The following is a 24,880-nucleotide window of genomic DNA, read 5'->3' as shown; positions in this document are numbered from 1 at the left end:
CCCAGTGGCTACTTAGGAAAAGACCTCGCCCCAAATGGCCCGGGTCAAAAGCAATGATTTGTGCCTTGTGAAATGCTGTAGGCCAAACTTGCTGGCTTTCTTGAAACTCTTCCTCACTTTTGTTTCTGAGACTTTGCATTATGCTGCTTCTCCCAGTCCTCCGCATGTCCCATCTGACTTCTTCCCTGGCTCATTTTGTCCATCTCCCTTCAAAAGTGACCTTTCCCCAAGCCTTACTCCTAGAGCATTTTCTCTTTTCTCCTCTCTTCCCCTCTTTCTCCTCTCCTTTCTCTCCTCACTACCATTTCTTCTTCCCTCTCTCCCTCTTTCTCTCTCTCAACATCAACTCTCATGATTTAACTTAGAAGTTATGAGTAATTATAATACCCAATGAGACTCCGGTGTACAGATCTCACTCTAATCAAAATGGATGTCTCTCTCACACTCTTACCATATTTGATTCCTACTGAGATTATGGCATGTACTACAAACTGAATAGAATTCCACTCATTTGTGTTTTTGTCCATCTTCTCCTGATTCTCCCAGCCACATACCAGACCCAGAGGTCCTTGAGGACAAGCAACTTGTATTAGCTCTGTCTTTCCTACAGCCTTCCTGGTAAAGTTATAATAGCATATGTTCCAGGTGCTTTTTAAAATTTTATTTAAATTCAATTTGTCAATGTATAGTATAACAACCAGTACCCATCTCATCGTGTGCCCTCCTTAATGCCCATCACCCAGTTACCCCATTCCCTCACCCACCTCCCAATTTGTCACCCTTTGTTTCTTTCCCAGAGTTAGGAGTCTCTCATGGTTTGTCTTCCTCTCTAATTTTTTGCCACTCAGATTCCCCCCTTCCCTTATGGTCCCTTTCACTATTTCTTATATTCCACATATAAGTGAAACCATATGATAATTCTTTCTCCAATTGACTTTTTTTCACTCAGCATAATACTCTCCAATTCCATCCACATCAATGTAAAGGGTAGGCTCCAGGTGGGTTTTTTCCCCAAAATTATACAACTTGCTGTCCAAAAAAAAACCTTCCAGTTCAGAGTTAAAGAAACAGATATCTTGCATGTAGTAGATGTTTAATAAATGTTTACTGAATGAATGACTCAGTTATACTTTGTTGAATTGAATGATTCCCACAGCTAAGGCCTGTGTATATTGTTTGCTGTAGGACAAACCCACTTGGGTATCTCATGGGTAATCCAGAATTGAGTATGTCAGGCAAAGTTTATTATCTTCTTCCCCACTGCTATCCTTCCATTCCCCTCCTCCTCCAGTTTTTTTTTCTAGTCCTCCTCCTCTTCGCCCCTCACATCTAATATTCATATCTTGATGACAGCTTCTCTGCAATGTTTGCTGTTTCCTTAAGGCCTAAGGGGGGAAAGGTATGGTTTCTAATCTCTTTCTCTGAGTAGGGGTGCAGTAGGGGGAGAAAGGATGGAGAGGGAGGGAGAAGGAACAGAAGAAGAGAAGAAGGAGGGAAGTAAAGAAATGAGGGAGAAAAGGTAGGTAAAATAGTGGAGGGAATGCAGTCTTTGAAGTCAGACCTAGAGTTTAACTCTGGCTCCATCACCCACTGGCTGTATGACTGTAGTTAAGCCTTTGTGACCCTCCATTTCCTCATATGTAGAATGAGAATACTAGCACCTATTTGGTTGTGAGGAGAGGAGGAGGCAAAGCATGTGATGCATCGAGGATTATCATCCTCCTCATCATTAGGAATTAAAATACAGGTGAATTTGGAGGGTGCTAAAGATTGGAAAGCTCACCCCAGTTGCCTGGGTTTTCTTTATGAAGTGAAATAATGGGGTTACCTGCTGAGAATAAGGTGCCATGCAGAGCGGAACAAGACAGTCATTCAGGGCAGCCCCAGTGGCGCAGCGGTTTAGCGCCGCCTGCAGCCCGGGGCATGATCCTGGAGACTTAGGATCAAGTCCCACGTTGGGCTCCCTGCATGGAGCCCGCTTCTCCCTCTGCCTGTGTCTCTGCCTCTCTCTCTCTCTCTGTGTCTCCATGAATAAATAAATAAAATCTTTTTTTAAAAAAAGACATTCAACCCTGTTGGCAAGGAGCTATAATCTGAAACCCTGGCTAATCCAAACTTATTAACAAAATAATGGGAAAGTGACTGGCTGCATATACTTGTGTCCAAATTAGCCTTGTCCAGGTGTCTTTTCCATAGTGTGCCCTTTTCATCTTTCAAAATGTCTGCTCTTCATCTCCAGAAAGGTTGTTAAAGGCTTTAGTATAAAGACTAGTACCGCTTTGTCCAGCACCTGGGACAGCACAGGAAGTCTCTGTTTCTACCATTTAATTCCTCGGTCTCCTTTCTACGAGCCCCCCCCACCCCCCTCACCCCTCTACTGAGCCAATGTCATTGCCCAGATCCCATTTAAGTCCACTGGTATGCTTTCAATTGCAGTAACAGAAAATTCCAACTTGGCTGATTTTAAAATAAGGAAATTTATTATCTTGCATCTAAGTCCATGAGTGGGGCTGCTTTGTAGTTGCCCAATTCAACAACTCAACAATGTCACAAAAAATCCTGACTCCATCTTTCCGATCTGCACCCCGCAGCATGTTTGTTTAGCAACTCTCATGGTCACAAGATGTGGTTGGGGCACTTCAAGCATTGCATCCAAACAGGACAATATTCAATGGTAGGAGAGGAAGGCCTCTCTTCCTGTGGGTGTACTGTTATTACTCAGGAAGCCTTTCCCAAATTTCTCGCTAGTACACTTCCTTTCACATCTCAGTGGCCTGAATCTCATCATACCTATAACTGAACCAATCACTGGCAAGAGGGATGAAACGGCCACGGTCCGCTCAGGAAATGAAGATTCTGCCCATAAGAAGGAAGAAGGAGGTGGCTGTTGAGTTGACAAACAATTCTGTCTGCTGAATCCTCTTACTGAATAATCCATCCTTTCCTCACTTAAAGTTCTGATCATCACTTCCTAACTGAAAGCCGTGGCTGGGAAAAATCACTGGGATGTGCAAGTGAGGTGGGTAAGGACCTGAAAGTACCTCTCCATTCAATATATCATAGAGGCCAGAAACTCCATAATTAGGGATGCATTCCTTTGCTGTCTTGCCACCTCAGAAAATGCAAATACTCTTTTTTTTACAAGGGTTTTATTTAAATTCCAGTTAGTTAACATACAGTGTAATGTTAGTTTCAGATGTACAATATAGAGATTCAACACAAACAACAGCCAGTCTTCATCACACCCATCACCTATATAACCCATTCCCCTCCCCCCACCTCCCATCTGGTAACCATCAGTTTGTTCTCTATGGTTAAGAGTCTGTTTCTTAGTGCCTCTCTTTTCCCCTTCTATGTTTGCTGTGTTTCTTAAATTCCACATATGAGTGAAATAATGGTATTTGTCTTTCTCTGACTGACTTACTCCACTTAGCATAATATTCTCTAGCTCAATCCATATTGTGGCAAATGACAAGATTTCATTTTTCTCTGTGACTGAGTAATATTCCATGTGCCACCACTTATTTATCCATTTATCAGTTGGTGTACATTTGGGCTCTTTCCATAAGTTGGCTATTATTCATAATGCTGCTATAAACATTGGGGTTCATTTATCCCTTCAAATCAGTATTTTTGTATCCTTTGGGTAAATACCTAGTAGTTCAATTGCTGGATCATAGGGTGGTTCTATTTTTCATTTTCTGAGAATCTCCATACTTTTTTCCAAAGTAGCTATATCAGTTTGCATTCCCACCAACAGTAAAAGAGGGCTCCCCTTTCTCCACATCCTTGCCAGTACCTGTTGTTTCCTGTGTTGTTAATTCTAGCCGTTCTGACTGGTGTGAAGTGATCTAATTGTAGTATGGAATTGTATTTCTCTGATGATGAGTATTGTTGAGCATCTTTTCATGTGTCTGTTGGCCATCTATACATCTTCTTTGGAAAAATGTCTATTCATGTCTTCTGTCCATTTTTAACTAAATTAATTGATTTTTGAGTGTTGAGTTTGGTAAGTTCTTTATATATTTTGGTTACTAGTCCTTATCAGATATGTCATTTGCAAATATCTTCTCCTATTCCATAAGTTGCCTTTTACTTTTGTTGATTGTTTCCTTCACTGTACAGAAGTCTTTTGTTCTGATGTAGTTCCAATAGTTTATTTTTGCTTTTGTTTCTCTTGCCTCAGGAGACATACCTAGTAAGATGTTGCTACAGCCGATGTCAAAGAGGCTGCTGCCTGTATTCTCTAGGATTTTTATGGTTTCAGGTCTCACATTTAGGTCTTTCATCCATTTTGAATTTATTTTTGTGTTTGGTGGTCCAGCTTCATTCTTTTGCATGTTGCTGTCTAGTTTCCTCAACACCATTTGTTGAAGAAACTGTCTTTTGCCCACTGGATATTCTTTCCTACTTTGTCAAAGATTAGTTGACCATATAGTTGTGGATTCACTTCTGGGTTTTCTATTCTGTTCCATTGACCTATGTGACTGTTTTTGTGCCAGTACCATCCTGTCCTGATTACTACAGCTTTGTAATATAACTTGAAGTCTGGGATTGTGATGCCTCCCATTTTGCTTTTCTTTTTCACGATTGCTTTGGCTATTCAGGGTCTTTTGTGGTTCCATACAAAATTTAGGATTGTTTGTTCTAGCTCTGTGAAAAATGCTGGTGGTATTTCGATAGGAATTGCATGAAATGTGTAGATTCCTTTGTGTAGTATAGACATTTTAACAATATTTGTTCTTCCAATCCATGAGCATGGAATGTTTTTCCATTCCTTTGTGTCCTCTTCAATTTCTTTCATCAATGTTTTATAGTTCTCAGAGTATAGATCTTTTACCTCTTTTGTTAGGATTATTCCCAGATCCCCTACTGTTTTAAACGGGTGCAATTATATATGGGATTGATTCCTGGATTTCTCTTTCTGTTGCTTCATCATGGATAAATGATGCAACCGATTTCTGTACATTGATTTTGTATTCTGAAACTTGACTGATTTTGTGTATCAGTTCTAGCAATTTTTTAGTGGAGTCTTTCGGGTTTTCTATATAGCATTTCATGTCATCTGCAAACAATGAAAGTTTGACTTCTTCCTTGCCTATTTGAATGCCTTTTATTTGTGTGTGTGTGTGTGTGTGTGTGTGTGTGTGTGTGTGTGTTGTCTGATTGCTGTGGCTAGGACTTTCAGTACTATATTAAGTAACAGTGGTGAGAGTGGACATTTCTGTCTTGTTCCTGGCCATAGAGGAAAAGCTCTGTTTTTCTCCATTGAGGATTATATTAGCTGTGGGTTTTTATATATGGCCTTTATTATTTTGAGATATGTCCCCTCTAACTCAACTGTGTTGAGGGCTTTTAGCATGAATGGATGTTGTGCTTTGTCAAATGCTTTTTCTGCATCTATTGAAAGAATCATATGGTTCTTATCCTTTCTTGTATGAATGTGGTGTATCACATTGATTTTCCAGTATTAAAGCCACCTTGCAGTCCAGGAAAAAAAAATCACTAGAAAATGCAAATACTCTTGTATTTATTATTTATTTATTTTTATTTATTATTATCTTGTTATAATTCTCTTTGGTAACTACAAACTGGGAAGGGACACAAGGAAATTTTGGAGAAAGATGGAGATGTGTTATATCTTGATTTAGGTAGTGGTTACATGTGTGTATACACAGGTATATTAGTTTTGTATTGCTGCTGTAAAACAATTACCCCAGACTTGGTGGTTTAAAACAGCACTTATTCTCTTATAGTTCTGGAGGTCAGAAGTCCAAAATCAGTTTCATTGCACCAAAATTAGGGTGTCAGTCAGGCTACACCTGAATTGCAACAGCCACCTTGTGACCATAAGAGACTATGAGGGGGAGGCAAATCCATGCCCTTGTCCTTTCCAGTATCCAGAGCTTCATTCCTCAATCTTCAAAGCCAGTGACATCGCATCTTGCTTCAGTTCTCGTATTGCCTTGTTTCCATAGTCAAATTTCCTTCCTTCTCCCTCTGTTTCCCTCTTATTTATAAAGAGACTAGTGGTTACATTTAGGGCCCATTCAGATGATACATAATAATCCCAAATCTCAAGATCCTTAATTTAATCATTTCTGCAAAGTCCTTTTTGCCATATAAAGAAATATTCATAGGTTCTAGAGACTAGGACCCTATATGTTTGGGGTCCATTAAATAATGGACCTACCACATTAATAGCCTACCACAGTAGATAAAAATTTACCAAGCTGTGCAATTAAGATTTGTGCATTTTGCTATTTTGTAAATTATACCTCAGCCAAGAAAGGCACATACTTCTGGAATAGAGAGAATGATTTAGGTTCAATCATAGTAATGAATTCAAGACCTACCAGATCATTTTTTTTTCCTGCTGAAAGGATCTGAACTGAAAGGGGATATGCTTCAAGTGTGGGTCTGAAGATAAAAATGGGCTGAAGGCTAGTCCAAAAATACATTCATTCTGAAGTTTTGCCTTCCCCACAGACACTAACTTTGGCAAGTGCATAACTCTTTACTGCATGTCCAGCATTAGTTTCAGTCCCACTGTGGTTTCTGCAGTCTGGACTTCTACCTCTCTCTGAAAATCCTTGAGAAGGGCAGAGTAATAGCAACTCAAAGACAAGTTCACGGGGGTATATATTGGCAAGGAATGGCAAAGGCTAACATAGTTTGCTGTACAAAAGGAATACAGGGCAGTTGCCCAGCAGTCACAATAGGGAGCAGGAAGTAGAAAAGGCCCAGCCCTCTAAGCCAGAGCCACAGCCATCCACTGAGGAATGGACACCCTGCTGTGGCAGGTTGAGGGCTGGCATCTCTGGATACTATGGATAGATACTAAAGACCAGCCAGCTCTATGAGGATTTGGACGTGGGGTAGGGTCCTGTATTCCCAGAGTTTGGAGGTTCTGTTTCTACATTCTCTATGTCCACGAAGCCTGGACCTGGGTACTATGAGAAGGACAGCCAAGAGAGGAAGGTTATTTTTGTTGCTGCCACTGTGGGGGTCCTGGCAGCTGTAGGACAGAAATATCTCTAATTCCATGAGTGGTCATACGAGGCAAGTGAAGCTGCTTAGAGCCTATAGCACAGACTTAGTTTCAGGGATTGGGGAGAGTTAAAAACTGGGTGGGAAGGTTTACTCTAGGTGGGAGTGATATGTCAATTGCTTATTCCCCCCACATGCAACATTCTCCAGGGGAACCTGCCCCTGGGCCAAGGATCCTCTGTTACTTTCCTCTGCATCAAGAAATGTTCAAGGCTCACAGACATATACACACACAGCCCAATACACTCAGCCTCCCCTCCTCAGTCACCACCCACACTTACAGAAGATTGACTCCTGCTGTGCACATAAGCTGGGATAATCAGGGATCTAAACAGTAGGTTTCAAGAGCCCCAAGTCCCACGTGGTGGGGGACTTTTTCCCATACTCTTAGCTTTTGTGTGGCCTGTAATAGCTGATCAAGAGATATAGAAACACTAGTGTATGACACAAGGCTCTCCTTTCAGAATCACAAGGCCTCCTCCTTCTATCCGTCACCATGCTTTTCCTTTAATGTCGACTCCCCTTAGATTCTAGTCTTAAGGCCAAAACCCTGTAGTTCCCCTTCTCAAGCTCCCCTAACTTTAACACTATCAGATTCAACTCTCTACCTCTATCCTGTCCCAGCAGCAAGAACCTGCTAATCTTTAGCCACTAATCTTTTAGCCTTTAATCTGCTTTCTAAACTCTTGGCACCTGAACTATTTATAAAACAGTGTTTTATGCCCCCCAACTCTACTCTTCTTCTCTGACCCCCACCAATCTAAATATTCAAAGGACCTCAAGTATAAAAGGCTGGAGAGGTAAGCATAGCAACCAGAGCTGGAGACGGATGTGAGCTTCATCTCTCTCCCCAGGTAATAGTCCGAAGTCCTCTATTTCTAACCCATACCAGGTCCCATATACCCTTGCCTTTAGCATCCCCATGAATATATTAAGGAGCATCTGAGGGCATCTTTCATGACACAGCCAGCAGGCACTTGGCCTGAGAGACCCTGTGACAGACCTCTGGAGGCTCCCTGGAGCTCACCCTCAGGCCAGACATGATATATAACAAAGAGAAGCACTAGACAGACATCTCCCTCTCTCTAAGGATCCCTACTCCAAGGCCTTTCACCTGGGGACACAGATAAGGATAAGAAGGAGAAAATTGGGGGAAGGTGAAGAGAGTGATGAATAGATTCAAGGAAGGCTTTCTAGAGGTTTCTGCCACCAACAACCAAGAGCATGAGGGCTCCAACCCCTTCTCTCCCACACTTTTCTCCTCTCTTAACTGAGAGTTAAAGCCACCGTGAGATGAACTCAGGTTCAGAATCTATTGTAGGACAAAAGCAGACAGAATCCATTTTTTCTTCATTCATTTATTTGCGTATCTAACAAACATGTCTTGACACCTACTGTGTGCCAGGTGGTGTTCAGCCTCATCCAGTCAAATTTTCCTCAAATTGTCTTGATGGAGGGCTCTCTCCAGCCTGCTGTGAGACAAATTCCTTCTCTGTGAAGGTGGTCAAGAGTGTCCCAGCTATTCCAGGAAGCCATGCCATTTCTAGAGAATAGACAGAGTGGTTAGTCAACAATTTGTAAAAATAGGGTTTTTTTCCCCTGTCTGGGATGGGTGAGAGTGTGACTGAATAAGTAACCTTGGCAGGAGGGAGAATATAAGGCACTTGAATGGTAGTGAGGTATCTATTCAACAAGGAAAGGTTACACCACACTAGGTATGTCTGGATTGTATCCTGGAGAAAGAATTGGGACCAAATGACTGAGCCTTCCTCCTTCTTTCCCTCTTCTCAGAAAAGGCTCAACATCAACTTCATGGCTCACATCTCAAGGTAAGTAAGAACTCCTAATTCTCTGAATCTGTGACTTGTCCCCTATCCAAACCCAAGTACCTGCTTTGTGGTAGAGGAGTTTCCAACTTCTCAACTTGTAACTTGAACTCTATCCCAATTACCTCCACCTTTGCACCATTTCATGCTCCTTGAGCCTCTTCTCCTAATCCTAAGAATACTTCCTTTTCTTCTCCACTTCCTTCTTCTCCTCTTCCCTTCTTTCACAATGACCCTCCCTATTTTCTTTCTGATTTTCTCTTTATAGAGTGTATAAGAAGACCTGCTCCAATGGGAAGGTGAGAGAACCTGGCCTAGCCAGGCAAATGAAAGGGCAAAGGGAGAGGTCTCAAGGGTTTGCCTTGAGGATTCAGGGGAAGCCATTCAAAGATGATTATGATAATAACACGCAAGGTTGTTCCACAACAGCTTGCCATCTACCTGGGGAAACGGGACTTCGTGGACCATGTGGACATGGTGGATCCCATTGGTCAGTGAGTCTAAAAAGGGAAAGAACCTGGGGAGAAGGGAATGGGAGCCAGCAACTAAAAGCCAAGAAAGGAACATACAGAAGAGGAGGCCAATTCAAGGGGAAAATGGGAGGAACTATTTCAGGGATGGATTTCTGTTTCATAGTCTAAGGATTTTTCCTGACCATGGTACCGTCTCTCGCTCTCTACACAGATGGTGTAGTCCTGGTTGACCCCGATTACTTGAAGGGTCGAAAGAGTAAGTAAAAATTCTCTTGGCCTTTGTATGTGCCAGGGATCCCAAACTGAAATGTCACACACGCCAGACAAGTAACTTAAATGAATAGACTAAACGAATGGACCAGAGGGGTAGAAGAAAACCAAAACGTGGTGAGAACTGTGAATGCCTTGTCTGGTGGGAGTTAATAAATGGGAATTTTAGCCTAGTGTGGCCAAATTTTCTGGTTGTTGGATAGGAACTGGAAATGAAGCTCAGAATAAGACCTTCAGAGGCCTAAATTCTGAAAAGATTATGGTACCTCTTCCCCCAAATAATATTCAAAATAGGTTTATTTCTAAAACATAAATAAAATTTTATTTTTCAAAAGTATACAAAATGTATATGTGTGCTGGAATTCAAATAGATTTTTTCTAAGCTTTCTGATTTTCTTTATTATTTTTCATGGTACTCTACTTTGTTGCTGAACTGAATGTGGGCTTAGACTGGCTATGGAAAGATGCAGTATTCCAGAAATCCATATTTTCACGAAAATTTCATGATTTTCAAATGTTGGCAACCAACTAAAAGATTTTTAAAGGTCTAGATAGATCAAAAAATTTACATTTTTCATTAGTCTGGATGTGACCCTTAGACTGACATTTTGCAACCTCTGGTATATATCTTTCTACCTCTTCTGTGTAGGGAAACCCCGTCTTTTCTGGGTGTGTGTGTGGGAAATCCCAAGTAAAGAAACAAAGAAAACCATAGCACCAGCAAGTAACAACAAGAGACATTACTCCGGCCACAGCACCATAGATCAAGATTACATTGAAATATTTTTGCACTGCTTTAATAAATTTCTTTTAGTTTGTGATTCAATAAGTTTGAAAGTTGGGTTTGACTTGAAAAAGGCTCAGAATAAATTGATGAATATGAGTTCAAATATAACCTTTAGATACTGTGAGATAAAAGTAACCTTATTTTTTCTGACTAAACAGTGTGGATAAGCCATCCAGCCAGTTTTAAATATCAGAGGAATTCTGTGGAATACCCACTAAATTAACCAACTTGAGATTCTCAATTACTCTGTATTTCTAAAAAAACAAAAACAAAAAAACCTAAATCATTTTCTCACATTCCTACAAAATCTTCAGAATAACCTACAGAAAGAAATATTTAGCATAAAAAAATGCATGTTGATCTAGAATATGTGTTTTCCCTTTTACTCAAATCTTTCTTATGTTCCTAAAAGAATTTTTTTATTATTCGTTTAAGTTGTATATATTTCTTAAGTTTGTTCCTTAGCTATTTTACATGTTTTGCTACTTTTATGAAGATAATTTTGTTTGCATATTTTCTAATATTTTTTTCTATCAAGTTTCATTTATTGATGTAAAATATGCTCATACTATACTACTGAGTGATAAAGGCCAATTGTAGGGCAGTATACGTGGTCCTGTGAAAGATATACTGTTTAACAAAAAACTATATGGGATCTCTCTGTATTATTTCTTACAACTGCTTGTAAATCTACAACAATCTCAAAAAGTCCACTTTCAAATAGGCAATGTCACAAATATCTAAGGTAGCCTGATGTTTAATTATAGACACAAAGCTGAGAAGCAATTGCAAGCGATATGAACAGCAGTAGTTTCTGCAACACAAAGTATGATGACAGAGTTTTGAATCATTTTTTGTTTGTATTTTCTGATTTTCATACAATTACTATGTATTATTTGTATAACAGACACAAATTTAAATTTTTTTGGTCTTTTTTGTATTTTTTTATTGGAGTTCGATTTGCCAACATATAGTATAATACCCAGTGCTCATCCCATCAGGTGCCCCCCTCAGTGCTCATCACCCAGTCACCCCATCCCCCCGCCCACCTCCCTTTCCAGTACCCCTTGTTCGTTTCCCCGAATTAGGAGTCTCTCATGTTTTGTCACCCTCTCTGATATTTCCCACACATTTTCTCTTGTTTCCCCTATAATCCCTTTCACTATTTTTTATATTCCCCATATGAGTGAAACCATATGATTGTCCTTCTTCAACTGACTTACTTCACTCAGCATAATACCTTCCAGTTCCATCCATGTCGAAGAAAATGGTGGGTATTCGTCCTTTCTAATGGCTGAGTAATATTCCATTGTATATATATATAATAATGGACATATATATGTACATACATATATATATATATATATATATATATATATATATATATATACAATGGAATACATATACATATCACATCTTCTTTATCCATTCATCTGTTGATGGATATCGAGGCTCCTTCCACAGTTTGGCTATTGTGGACATTACTGCTATGAACATTGGGGTGCAGGTGTCCCGGTGTTTCACTGCATCTGTATCTTTGGGGTAAATCCCCAACAGTGCAATTGCTGGGTCGTAGGGCAGGTCTATTTTTAACTCTTTGAGGAACCTCCACACAGTTTTCCAGAGTGGCTGTACCAGCTCACATTCCCACCAACAGTGCAAGAGGGTTCCCCTTTCTCCACATCCTCTCCAACATTTGTGGTTTCCTGTCTTGTTAATGTTCACCATTCTCACTGGTGTGAGGTGGTATCTCGTTGTGGTTTGGATTTCTATTTCCCTGATGGCCAGTGATGTGGAACATTTTTTCATGTGCTTGTTGGCCATGTGTATGTCTCCTTTGGTGAAATTTCTGTTTATGTCTTTTGCCCATTTCATGATTGGATTGTTTGTTTCTTGGGTGTTGAGTTTCATAAGTTCTTTATAGATCTTGGATACTAGCCCTTTATCTGATTTGTCATTTGCAAATATCTTCTCCCATTGTGTAGGTTGTCTTTTACTTTTGTTGACTGATTGTTTTGCTGTGCAGAAGCTTCTATCTTGATAAAGTCCCAATAGTTCATTTTTGCTTTTGTTTCTCTTGCCTTCATGGATGTATCTTGCAAGAAGTTACTGTGTTCAAGTTCAAAAAGGGTGTTGCCTGTGTTGTCCTCTAGGATTTTGATGGATTCTTGTCTTACATTGAGATCTTTCATCCATTTTTAGTTTATCTTTGTGTGTGGTGTAAGAGAATGGTTCAGTTTCATTCTTCTGCATGTGGATGTCCAATTTTCCCAGCACCATTTATTGAAGAGACTGTCCTTTTTCCAGTGGATATTCTTTCCTGCCACAAATTTAAATTAATAACTTTATAATAGACATTGAATTTTTAAAATTGAAAATGAACTGTTTTCTAGCATGCAAAAAGGATGATCCTAAATTGCTAAAGAACCAGAAAGTTTGGAGGCGGGGGAGATGATGCCCTACCCACTTGCAAACAGGGGGATATGCCAAAAACAATCCACCTGCTTACCACCCTCACCTCAGGGGCTACTACATATCCCTCTGCCTCACCCATGCTGATATTCTGTGTTATTCCTCATCTCTTTCATTTCCTCCCTCCTCATGTTTCCTTGTAGCTACCTCTTTTCCTCTCTTTCTCACCTTTTTTGTCTTCTCCTTTATTTTTCCTTCTTTCCTTTTCCTTTTCTTTCTCTCTCTTTTCTCCCTCTTAAATGGGCCGTAATTGAAAACCAAGGGGAATTTATTTGTCACATCTTTTGAAAATTGTGAAGCTTGTCTCCATTATAGAAAAATTAGAAAGTACAGGTGAAGGAGAAAAGAAACTACAATCCTACCCTATCACTCAAAGATAATCACCAATAATATTTTAGTTTATATTTATTCACATTTTCTGTGTGAAATAGCTATATTTTTACTTAAAATGCAATATCATAAATAATATTTTCTAATCTTTTTCATCTATGTTCATATAGAGAAACCTATAAATTTCTCAGTTGCTTAGTAGTATACTGCATGGGGAACCATAATTTAGTCAATCTTCAATCAGACATTTTTTGCTGTTATAAACAACTCTGTAAAGTACATACTTGTGTATGTACACACACACATATATATATCTTTCATATTTGTCCAATTATTTCTTAAGAGTAAATGGCTAGAGAAGAAATGAAAGTCCAAAGGGCATTCACACATTTTTAAAGCTTTCTATTGCCAAACTGCCCTCCAAAATAGTTGTACCAATTGACTCTCCCTCCTGCCATATATGAGGCCGCCCATTGCCCCAGTCCTTATAAACACTACCATTATCATTACTTTCAGTTTTCATTGTATCTTTTGAATATAGATTCACTTTTCTTGTTCTTAATTTTAAAAGCAGATCATCTGTCTGATATTTTGATCTCTTAAAAATACTACAATAAGTTGCTTTCTACTAGCATGTGCTTTTCTGTGGGTCAGGGCTCCTGGTAGAAGTAAGATTCCCCATCCCTGTTCTACCTCTTTCCTTCCCTCAATCTCTATCACTCTGTCCTTGGACAGCAGGTAACCCTCTGTACCCCATCCCACATTCCACTAGTCCACTGAAGTGGCTTTCTATTTGCCCCTAATCTTAGGTACCAGCTGCATAAGTATGGGTTCAATTATAACTATCCCATTTCTGCCAATATTCCCATGATTATCATCATCATTCACATCTATAATTACAGTTTTCAAAGGGATTTCTTATACATCAACTCCTCGCATGAACTCCTATGACGTAGGTTGTGCACACGCAACTCTGGGCTTTGGAGTCACACAGGCCTGGGTTGAAACTCTGGGCCATCCCTTAATAGCTCTGAGCTCATTTTCTCCACCTATAAAGTGGAGATAATACTTCAGAGGAGGGGTACCTAGCTGACTCAGTTGGTAGAGCATGCCACTCTTCATCTTGTGGTGGTGAGTTCAAGCTCTGCATTAGATGTAAAAATTACTTAAGAAAATAAAATATTTTAAAAAGATATTATTTATTTATTCATAAGACACAGAGAGAGAGAGAGTGAGAGAGAGAGAGGCAGAGACACAGGCAGAGGGAGAAGCAGGCTCCATGCAGGGAGCCCAACGTGAGACTCGATCCTGGGACTCCAGGATCACACCCTGGGCTGAAGGCAGGCGGCAAACCGCTGAGCCACCAAGGGATCCCCAAGAAAATAAAATATTTTAAAAATAATAGTTCAGGGGCACCTGGGTGACTCAGCAGTTGAGCATCTGCCTTTGGCTCAGGGTGTGATCTGGGGTATGGGAATCGAGTTCCATATCAGGTTCCTTTCAGGGAGCCTGCTTCTGCCTCTACCTATGTCTCTGCCTCTCTCTTTCTTTCTGTCTCTCATGAATAAATAAATAAAATCTTAAAAAAAAATTTTTTTTGACAAGCTGATGTGTGTGAAATGTTATCTCATTGTGGCTTTAATTTGCATTTGTCTGATTACAAATGAGACTGGACAAGTTTTCATGTATAGTTTTAAGATTCATTGTTTATTTTAGAGAGAGCGTGCGGTGGGGAGGGGCAGAGGGAGAGTTAAAGAGAATCTCAAGCAGACTCCACACCAAATGCAGAGTCCAACACGGAGCTTGATCACACAACCCTGAGATCACGACCTGAGCCAAATCCAGGAGTTGGACACAACCGACTGAGCCACCCAGGCACCCCAGTATATTTTCAAATCTTGCCATTCTACGTTGTGTTTCTGTGTAGAACCTCTCCATATTCTTTGCACACTTTTATATTGGGATTTTTAGATTATTGATTCGTGGGAGTTCTTTATATATCACAAATGTTAAAACTTTTTTGTTGAAGTAGAGTTGACACACAATGTTACATTAGTTTCAGGTTAGGAATGCTAAACTTTTGTTTGCCAAATATGTTGCAAATATATGCAGGCTTTTGCTTGTTTCATTGTTTATAAAGACTCTTTTTTTTCAATATTTTATTTATTTATTTATTTATTTATGAGAGAGAGAGAGAGAGAGGCAGAGACACAGGCAGAGGGAGAAGCAGGCTCTATGCAGGGAGCCTGACGCGGGACTCGATCCCGGGACTCCAGGATGGCACCCTGGGCCAAAGGCAGGCGCTAAACCGCTGAGCCACCCAGGGATCCCCTATAAAGACTCTTCATGTAAAGAAGTTTTAAATTTTACTGTAGTCTAATATATTAATCTTTTTCTTCATGGCCATATGGTTTCACTCATATTACATAGTCTCTCCATGTCTTCCTATGAGCCATTTAAGAACTTCCTTTCTGCCTCAGGCATGATGGGTCACTCTCTTCCTCCTTTGCCTGCAGTGTTTGTCATGTTGACATGTGCCTTTCGCTATGGCCATGATGACTTGGATGTGATTGGTCTGACGTTCCGCAAAGATCTGTACGTACAGGTGCTGCAAGTGTTCCCACCAGAGCCCACCAGCCCCCAAGGGCCCCTCACGGTCCTACAGGAGCGACTGCTGCAAAAGCTGGGAGACAATGCCTACCCCTTTACCCTGCAGGTACTGACCCCCATGTCCTCGGCGAGGTTGCCAGGGAAGATTAAGTCAGGAAGCCAAAGAGGCTCAACAAAAGAAGGGGGTCCCTATTTCTTCTGTTTGCTGACTTCTTTCTGATCCCCCAGATGGTTGTTAACCTGCCCTGTTCGGTGACATTGCAACCAGGTCCTGAAGATGCAGGAAAGGTAAGTTCTGGGTTCTGAGAAAAAGGGATAAACAGTCAGTTCTAGGAGGAGGGACAGAGGGACAAAGGAACAAGACTGGAGAAGTGGACAGCTAAGGGATGGGGTCAGGCATTTCCTTATAGACCCAAGAGGAAAGAATAGGCAGTGTTGGAGATGAGTTCTCTTTGCCCCCGCCCCCTTGCAGGCTTGTGGGATTGACTTTGAAGTGAAGAGTTTCTGTGCTGAAAACCTGGAGGAGAAAATTTCCAAGAGGTAGTCTCTGGTCCTCTCCAAAATCCCTGCCTCTGGACAGTGTTAAAAAACAGATCTTGATCTCAGGAGAGAAACAGCCCTACTTCTAACCTCCATAGCACCATCGCCACTGTCTCAGATGTCCAACTCTGATTCCCCTCTGACTTCTCTTCCTTGCTCAATGACAGTCAGCAAACTTTTCTGTAAAGGGCCAAAAAATAAATATTTAGGCCCTATAAAATATAAAATAAATATTTATGAGCCCTATAGTTTCTGTTGCAACTACTCAACTCTGCCATTGTAGTGCGAAAGCAGCCATGGATAGTATGTAAATGAATGAGCAGGCTCTCTTCCAATACAACTTTATTTATAGACACTAAAATTTGAATTTTATATAATTTCCACATGTCATGAAATATTATTGCTGACTTTTTTTCAACCATTTAAAAATATAGTAACCCTTCTCAGCTTGTGGGCCATACAAAAACAGGCAGCGAGCCAGATTTGGCCAGTGGGCCATAGTTTGCTGGCCCTACATTGAGGGCCTAGGGGAGAGGCTTTATCCCACCGCCACCCACCCCCCACCCCAAGCAAGGACTGGCCCCTGGGGGTGGCATGGAAAAGGTCTGTGGTTCCCAAAGGAGATATTCAGGCTAACCTCTTGGCCTCTACTCCTCTACTCAGAGACTCGGTGCGGCTGGTGGTTCGAAAAGTACAGTTTGCAATCCCAGAGCCAGGCCCTGGCCCCTGTGCCCAGACTACCCGCCGCTTCCTTCTGTCAGCTCAGCCCCTACAGCTCCAGGCCTCAATGGACAGAGAGGTTTGTGACCCACACTTCCGGACCCCTACCCTGGAACCACTCTGATTTCCTACTTCGGTAGACCGGGATGGAAGCCAGGGCAACAACCGTGCTAAGGAAACAGGAATTCTAGGTCTTGATCTGGGTGTTCTCCCTCCACCTTCATGATAAGCCTCTCTTCCTGCTTCAGGTTCACTACCATGGCAAACCCATCGCTGTCAATGTTTCTATCAACAACTGCACCAACAAGGTCATCAAGAAAATCAAGATTTCAGGTGAGCTCCTTTTCCTATCCCCCTGCACCTGGTCTCTAATCCACGGCTCCTTTTCTAAAACTCAGCTCCACTTACCCAGTCTGCATTAATCCAGACTTTCACTCTAATGCAGGCTTATCAAAATACGTGTCTTTGTCCACATGCACATCTAAGTGCATCAAGCATAGTGTACCCACATATAAGGTCACATCTGAGGCCAGGGAGTCGGGGTCTTGAAGATGATGACTGATCATGTGCTTGAGGATGATGATGATCATGTGCTTTTCCTGGCTGTGCAGTTGACCAGATCACAGATGTTGTCCTGTACTCCTTAGACAAGTACACCAAGACCGTCTTCATTCAGGAGTTCATGTGAGCTGGTGCTGGGGCTAGGGTCAGAAAGCCAAGGGGTGGGTTGGTAGGAAGGGGTTGGGGACTGGAAGCAAAGGAGGCTGTTGGTAAAAGAAGGAAGAGGGTAGGAACCCAGGACTGAGGGAGGTCAAGGTGAGGGCTGAGGGATTCCCAGGAGAACAGGAGGGAGGCTACCCATAAGAGGACATCAAAATGCGGACAGAGGTCAGGGGTATATGAATTTCCCACCAGAGTGAATTGTTCCCACTCTCCAGAGTGGGACATGCCAGCACCCTTGGATATCCCAGTAGGTTTGTGGAATTGTGCAAGAGACATGGGAATGAAAGTACACTTAATTTGCAAGCCTAGCCTAAGTTCTTCTCTTCTCCTTTTAAAGGGAGACTGTAGCTGCTAACTCCAGCTTCTCTAAGAGCTTTGAAGTAACCCCACTCCTGGCTGCCAACTGCCAGAAACAGGGCCTGGCACTGGATGGCAAACTCAAGCATGGTGATACCAATCTGGCCTCGAGCACCATGTAAGCTCAAATGTGACTCCCAAGCTCTATTTTCTCTCTCCAACCCATTCTGCATGCTATGTACATAGTCCTGAGCTACCACCTATAATGAAGCCTACTTATTTTTTCTAAATATCCCTAGGCCAGTGTTCAGAGATCCCTGCAGGCCTGAGGGCCAACAGGAAGCTAAATAATGCCATAGGACCAATACCCAGGCTTAGGTCACAGGCAGCAAGAAAGGAAAAAGCAGAGAGGAAAATTGCCTGTGTTGTGTCTTTCATAGCTCACAAAGGTCATATATATATATATATATAATTTTTATAAGAATCACAGTAATATAGGCTTGATATGTACATATTCTTATTTCAATTTACACTTAAGGGACCCTGAGGCTCAGAGGCATGAAGGAACTTGTCCAAGCCTGTATCACTAGTAAGCGGCAGAGGTGGAAAGGATTCTACTGCATGTTGTCCGGCTCTAACACTGTGATCTCTAGAGTAGCTACTCTCTAACAAAGACAGAAATGGAGTGAAAAGGCTAGGAGATGAGAAATGGAGGGGCAAGACCAAAAAAAAGGAGAACAAGAGAATAGGAACTGATAGATTTCTATCAAATCATTCATTTGGCCCCATGCTTTTGGAGGCCCTAGTGTTAGATGCATCTCCCACCAAAAGCCATCTGCCACCATCTGGTAAGTGTCCTTCTCTGTGCCTCATCAATGTTGTAGCTATAGATTGTTATTGCTAGAAAGACCCTTAGGAATCAACCAGACAGCATTATTCTATAGATGAAGGATCAGTATTCCAGAGTCACGAAGAGACTTTCCCAATATCATACAGTTTTCTGTATTTTAGTTTCCAATCAGTGAGTTTTCATGGAGCACCTGTTACATGCTCATTCCTATGCTAAGCAATGTGAGCGGATACAAAGAAGTTTGAGACAGTCTCTGCCTTCAGTCAGTTTATGGCCTAGATGGAGAACAAAGAAGAATGCGGATGCAATCTAAAGGTTAAATGTTTGTACAAGTAGTTCAGATTAGAAATTCAATAGAAGTTAAAAGAAGCCAGCAAAGCTGGAGAGGGCTTCCTGGTAGAGATTGAATGAGCTAGATCTTGAGGCAGTGTAGGATCTGGATAGCGACAGAGGAAGGAAAGAGCATCCAGATTGGGAGCATGGCATGGGCAAGGCCAGGAGGTGGGAGTCTGCATGGCATGTTCTGAGCATGGAGAGAGGATAGGTCCACTTAGGGTTGTTTTCCAGGTGTTAGGGGGTAGGGCAGGAGAGGTTAGAGAGACTGGGTGGGGCCAGTTTGTTAAGGGTCCTGAAAGCTAAGCCCAGTAATTATATTCAGAGAGGTAGGATGTTGAGCAGAGTGTAACATGGTAAAACTGGATTTTACAAACAGAAATGTGATTTCAATGAGAAGGAGAGATTAGAGCATGGAAGGTCTGCTAGAAAAGGTGAACAGGAAGGGACTGAGGGACTGAATGAATTACTCCCCTAATCCTCCACCCCACCCTCGGCCCCAACAAACACACAACAATGAATACTACCACCTCCAGTCTTCAACCTGGAATGAACAAGGAGCTGCTGGGGATCCTGGTGTCCTACAAAGTGAGAGTCAACCTGATGGTGTCTGGTGGAGGGTGAGCGAGGGTTCAGGGTCAGTTTGGGAAGGGGCTGGGGAGCCACTTTTGTTTCCCCCCTGGTTGGACTGACCCAAACAAGCTGTTCCCCACCCCTTCTCCCAGATCAGTTTCCCAAACCTGTGAGCTCAGTGAGCAAGCCAACTTTCCTCCCAGAAACCCATTCTGAGACTGAATTGTCCTTATGATCCCTTATCCCCCAGTAAAGCTAGGTTGCCACTCTTCATTTCCAGCTGCTAATTTTACTGTCCTTCAACCCTCAGCATCTTAGGTGACCTGATAGCCAGGTAAGAGATGCAAGGGGAAGCAGTGGGGAGAGGGGGCTGGGGCAAGATGGGGAGGATGAGGAGATGATGAGACCAAAAGAGTGCCAAATGAAAGTGTGAGGACATCCCAGGACCAGAAAACTGAGGGAGAGAGGTTCAGGGAGTGGCCTCGGAGGGAGATCTGTAGCTGTCCCTTGGAATCCTTGCAGCGATGTTGGCGTGGAGCTGCCCCTGATCCTGATGCATCCAAAGCCATCACATGGTGAGTGACTAGGTGGGACTGGTAGGAACAGTGGTCCTGAGTGTTGGGGACTAAGCAGTTCTGCTCTCATGAATCAAGGACTATCAGTGTGGGTAGAGAATGTTGGATTCCTAGGTTTTGGGGGGGGGGGGCGCGGGTGCGAGTGGGGCGGGGCGGGGAGGTTTTCAGGCGGGCGGGGAGGAGAGAGTTAAAAAGGGAGTGGGAAGAGAAACAACACATTTATTCTTGGAACTGAGCGCCCCGGTCTGCTTCACTTCCATTTTTCCCTCTCTCCACGCTTGCTACAGAGGCTGCTAGGTAAGGAAATGTGAGGCCCGGAAGCCCCATCCCCCTTTCCCCATTGCCACCCTCCATTTTATGACGATGGAAATGTTAAAAAGCTTCCCTGGAGTGTTGCTTTCAATGCTGTGCAGTAGAAACATACGGTTTAGCTTCGTGTCATAGTTCAGTGCTTTTCATACGTCTTCCACCCCCTGCTCTTCTCAGAATCCTCCTTCCCCCTCATCCTTTCCATTTTTTTCCTTCCCCTCACTCCCCCGCCTTCCTTCCGTCTTTCGTTCTTTGATCCCTCCCCTCCACCCCACCCCCCATTCTCATTTCCCCTCCAGCACTCTGTGGCGCGTGGGGGTGGGGTGGCGGGGACGGATGTTTCGGGAGATTGGAGAGGGAGAGAAGGGAAACAAGCCGGAGTGGTCGACCGGGGTGGAGATGGGGGTAGCAACCGAGAGGGGGCTGAAGATCCGGGCTGGGAAGCAGAGAAGGGGTCACTTTTCTGGGATCACAGAAAGGGAGTGAGCGTGGACGATGCCCAGAAACTTGCTCCTAACCTTCCATTCCCCTTTGCTGTTTTGCAAGCTCTGAGGACATAGTCATTGAGGAGTTTGCTCGGCAGGAGCGGCGAGAGAGCCAGGAGGCTTTGGAGGAGGAGGGGGACGAGGGAAGCTGAGCACCTTCCTTTGGTGCCTCTGTTTGGGAGCCCCACTGTAACGCTCTAATAAATCAACTTGTCCCAGACGTGCCTGGCAATCTCTTTGGTATTTCCTTCTCCAGGAGGTAATGGATGGGAAATATCAGAAAGGGAGACAGAACATGAGAGACTCCTAACTCTGGGAAATGAACAAGGGGTGGTGGGGGTGACTGGGTGACAGGCACTGAGGGGGGCACTTGATGGGATGAGCACTGGGTGTTATGCTATATGTTGGCAAATTGAACTCCAATAAAAAAATGGAAAAAAAGAAAAAAAAAAAGAGGTAATGGAGTATGGAGAACAGCACCCTCTGCTCCTGTCCATGATTACTCTCTACCATGTGGTTTTCCCCTAAACAACCCTGGACTTCCCTCTGGCAAGGCCCCTTGCCCTCCGTGGGTCTTTCGACTTTCCCTCTGGGCCCTGGCCATCCCAGCCCCTACCCTACCACCACAGCACCCCTACCACCCTACTCCCGTGATCACCCACTGCTATAGGCAGGACCTGAGGGGGCATGGCCGTGTGCCAAGCCCTGGGCAGCGTGCAAGGTGATGAGCAGCAGATGGACAGAGAAGAGTTGTGTGCTCTTGTCAGAGTACCACCTGAGAGCACCACCCACCTGCCACGATGTACACCCTCACAAGAGGGGCCCAGGGCAAGGCCAGAGGCTTCTCCAGGAAACCACTTAGATTCTCTACACAAATCCAAACTCCTGTGCCTGGGGTAGCAGAGTAGGGAAGGGAGGTACATGGGTAGGGCTTTGGCAATAGGGCTGTGTAAGGTACAGTATCGAGGCCGAGGAGGTGGTATCAATTTCCTCAGGGTGATGATTGGCCTACTTACCTACTTCAAGGTGGGAAAGATAAGGTTCATCATGGGCTTCAAGTACTACAGCTTTAGTTGCCTGCCAGGTGAGCCCACCATCAAGGCATCATACAGTACATTTTTGTCCCCGCCTTGGCCAACTCACCTAGGGATTCTTCTCAAAGTTATCTTTTGTGAGCGTTGAGAAGTTGAGCCCTGGACCACCTTTTCTAGGGCCATTCTCCACTTCTGGTTCTGAGACTGCCTGGTATTGGGAGTAGAGGAGTGGTGCAGAGTATCTGACTCTTGGTTGCAGGTATTCATTGGAATTGGCTTCCTGTCTAAGACCATGTACTTGGGAGAACCAAATAGTGAATGATTAGTCTCTTATCACTAACATTATACCTCAATACCTTAGGCCTACGCATTAATGGTAGGGTAGCACCATCTTCGACTATTTGTGGAAGAGGGGAAGAAAAATATGAAGCCTCCCCAAATGACCAAACCCTGCTTCTTTTCTCTGCCTTCATCTCATCTCCACCTGTAGCACAAAATCCAGGAGGCTTTGAATCCTTAAATCTGCTGCTCTATACATAAGGTCTTCCTCAATCAAAACAGTATATTGAGATTGGATCTGTCCTAGGAATGCTAGGCCACTTGGTTTGTGGCCAGAGCAACCACTTTTCAGGGACCCAGTTTCTTTGATCCTTTTTGGTTTGCCTTTTAAGTTCTAACCTTTAAAAGGCAAGTTTCTTTCCTTTCTAAACATTTTCTTATGCAGGTTCAGGCTGCAGCTATGGGACACAGCTGGCCGGGAGTGCTTTTGCAGCCTAAATTTCTACTACATGTGATTCAACTACTGCAGTGGCTGGCTATGATGTCACAAGTGGATGTTCTGTCGTTTTATTTGAAAAAGGGATTGAGGGAAACAATAGGTTGGTAAGACTAGCAGAGAGGAAGGGCAGGTACATTATCCTCTCTAAACCTCTACTAAATGTTTCAACTCTCTACAACACATTCTTTTGTAGATTATCAATGCTTTCAAGGAGATAGGTAAGTGGGTAGATATAGGAGCACAAAGAAGTGAGGATATCATCATCATGTTAGTGGATAACAACACTGATCTGAACAACAAAAAGTAACTACAACTTCTGGCACACCTAGAGTCAATCTCTGTGGGAAGGCTCTCTTGTGCTGTTTATAAGGGAGGAGTTTACCAGTTTCAGGGAATAGAAAGATGATGGGTTCAAGGCTTCTATGGTTGGTGTCCTGGGGAGGCATCATCACACTTCAGAAGGATCTGTCTTTATCCACTTTGAGTTACCACTTACCACTCTCTGGTCCCTCACATCATTTGTCATTTGTCCAGACAAGTCTCTGTAGATGATGGGGAAGAAAAATCCAGAGACCTCATATGTGATGTTTGAGACCAGTGCCCAAACCAGTTACAATGTGAAATATGTAATATCCATTTCTCTTTAGGATACTTCTGTTGCACTTGTCTCTAGCTACCCTCCACTGCTTACTCTTTTGGATAACCTTGGCTTGTCCTATCTTGGGGCAGGTACAAGGTTCATTTCCCTACCATTCAGTACAAAGGCCCAATATCGTCTCTGAATCTAGCCTTTTACATGCATTTAACACATGCACACAGCTATCCCAGCACATGGCTTCTGCCCTTCCATCCAGAATTCATTTCCACTGAAGAGGAGCATCCTTTATCCTAGCTTTGCTGGGCTAAGGAGTGTAAAGCAGAGAAGGCAAACTTCCTTTGATGAGTTAGATGGCCAGTCCTGACAGATATTTAAGGGAAAATGGGACTAACCTCAGCACAAAGTAGCTTCCTGGTTTGCCTTCAGGCAAGAAGAGGTCAGATCAGAATTCTTCTTCTGTGTCTCCAAGAAGCTGCCCTTCGTAGTTGAGACTTAACCCCAGTCACATCCCTCTTACCATAACACACTTCAGTGGTTGAAATCCAACTGGAGCCTTTCACGGAGTCAGGCATCAAAAGCCACTGTTCCTGTTGATAACCTGGTCTCTTGTCTAATTTGATGAATTTATTGCTTTTGGGCTTGCCAGTAATCCATCCCCCCCCTCAGATTTAAGGTTTAAATCCCTGGCTACTTAACTAAGCTTTCATATAGTTTCTGAATTTAGGAGCAAAACAGAACCCCTGAGGGGCACCCGGCTGGCTCAGTCGGTGGAGCAGGAGGCTCTTTATGTCAGGGCCATTGAGTTCTAGCCTCACAATGGGTGTGGGTCATACTTAATATAAAAATAAAAGTTTTAATAGAACCTCTGAAAAGGCTATTGTTTTTCTTGACTGCATCTCGCTGCCGTGGGGTGGAAAATTCTTGCAGGGCCCAGGAATCCCACCTTACCTTCTCTGACTGATAAAAACTCTAAAAGGGATACAGTCCTATAGCAGCTGGGATACCTCAGAGGCAGATACAGTTCATTCCCCATATTTTTAGCTACACCTTCAATAAATGACCAGTCCTTTTGCCTCAGCCTGTTATCGTTTGTATCTTCTCCATGCTATACCTGTACCTTTACAATGCAGTTGTGTCATGCTGGTGTCATGACAAAGAACCATTCTAAGTACCTCAAAGTGAGAACCAATTTAGGGCAGGCTTTTTGCCTCCTAGGCCCATGGCACTTAGTTGGGACTTTTTACCAT

At 42.9% G+C, this 24,880-nt stretch overlaps 1 protein-coding gene across 1 annotated transcript; it reads left to right on the top strand.

The window, feature by feature from the left end:
- The first annotated feature begins 8,805 nt into the window (after positions 1-8,805).
- ARR3 (arrestin 3) lies at positions 8,806-24,505 on the top strand. The gene is made up of 16 exons (XM_077889881.1): positions 8,806-8,879; positions 9,145-9,175; positions 9,306-9,366; positions 9,561-9,605; positions 15,725-15,924; positions 16,047-16,106; positions 16,291-16,358; positions 17,022-17,157; positions 17,327-17,411; positions 17,690-17,762; positions 18,139-18,276; positions 19,818-19,901; positions 20,165-20,188; positions 20,377-20,429; positions 20,717-20,726; positions 21,285-24,505. The coding sequence occupies exons 1-16, from the start codon at positions 8,806-8,808 to the stop codon at positions 21,373-21,375; spliced, it is 1,233 nt and encodes a 410-aa protein (XP_077746007.1). The 3' UTR covers positions 21,376-24,505.
- The last annotated feature ends 375 nt before the right edge of the window (positions 24,506-24,880 follow it).

This window comes from Canis aureus, chromosome X (genome assembly GCF_053574225.1).
Source record: "Canis aureus isolate CA01 chromosome X, VMU_Caureus_v.1.0, whole genome shotgun sequence".
Taxonomy (NCBI): Eukaryota; Metazoa; Chordata; class Mammalia; order Carnivora; family Canidae; genus Canis; species Canis aureus.
The sequence above is the reverse complement of the archived record's forward strand: the minus strand, read 5'-3'. Positions and strand labels throughout refer to the sequence as shown.

What these genes read in the sequence shown, in the direction of transcription:
- ARR3 (XM_077889881.1), top strand. Translation starts at nt 8,806, where the DNA reads ATGACTGAGCCTTCCTCCTTCTTTCCCTCTTCTCAGAAAAGGCTCAAC. An exon ending in TTACTTGAAGGGTCGAAAGA is followed by an intron (nt 9,606 to 15,724) that starts GTAAGTAAAAAT and finishes CTTTGCCTGCAG; the next exon opens with TGTTTGTCATGTTGACATGT. An exon ending in GAGGAGAAAATTTCCAAGAG is followed by an intron (nt 16,359 to 17,021) that starts GTAGTCTCTGGT and finishes TCCTCTACTCAG; the next exon opens with AGACTCGGTGCGGCTGGTGG.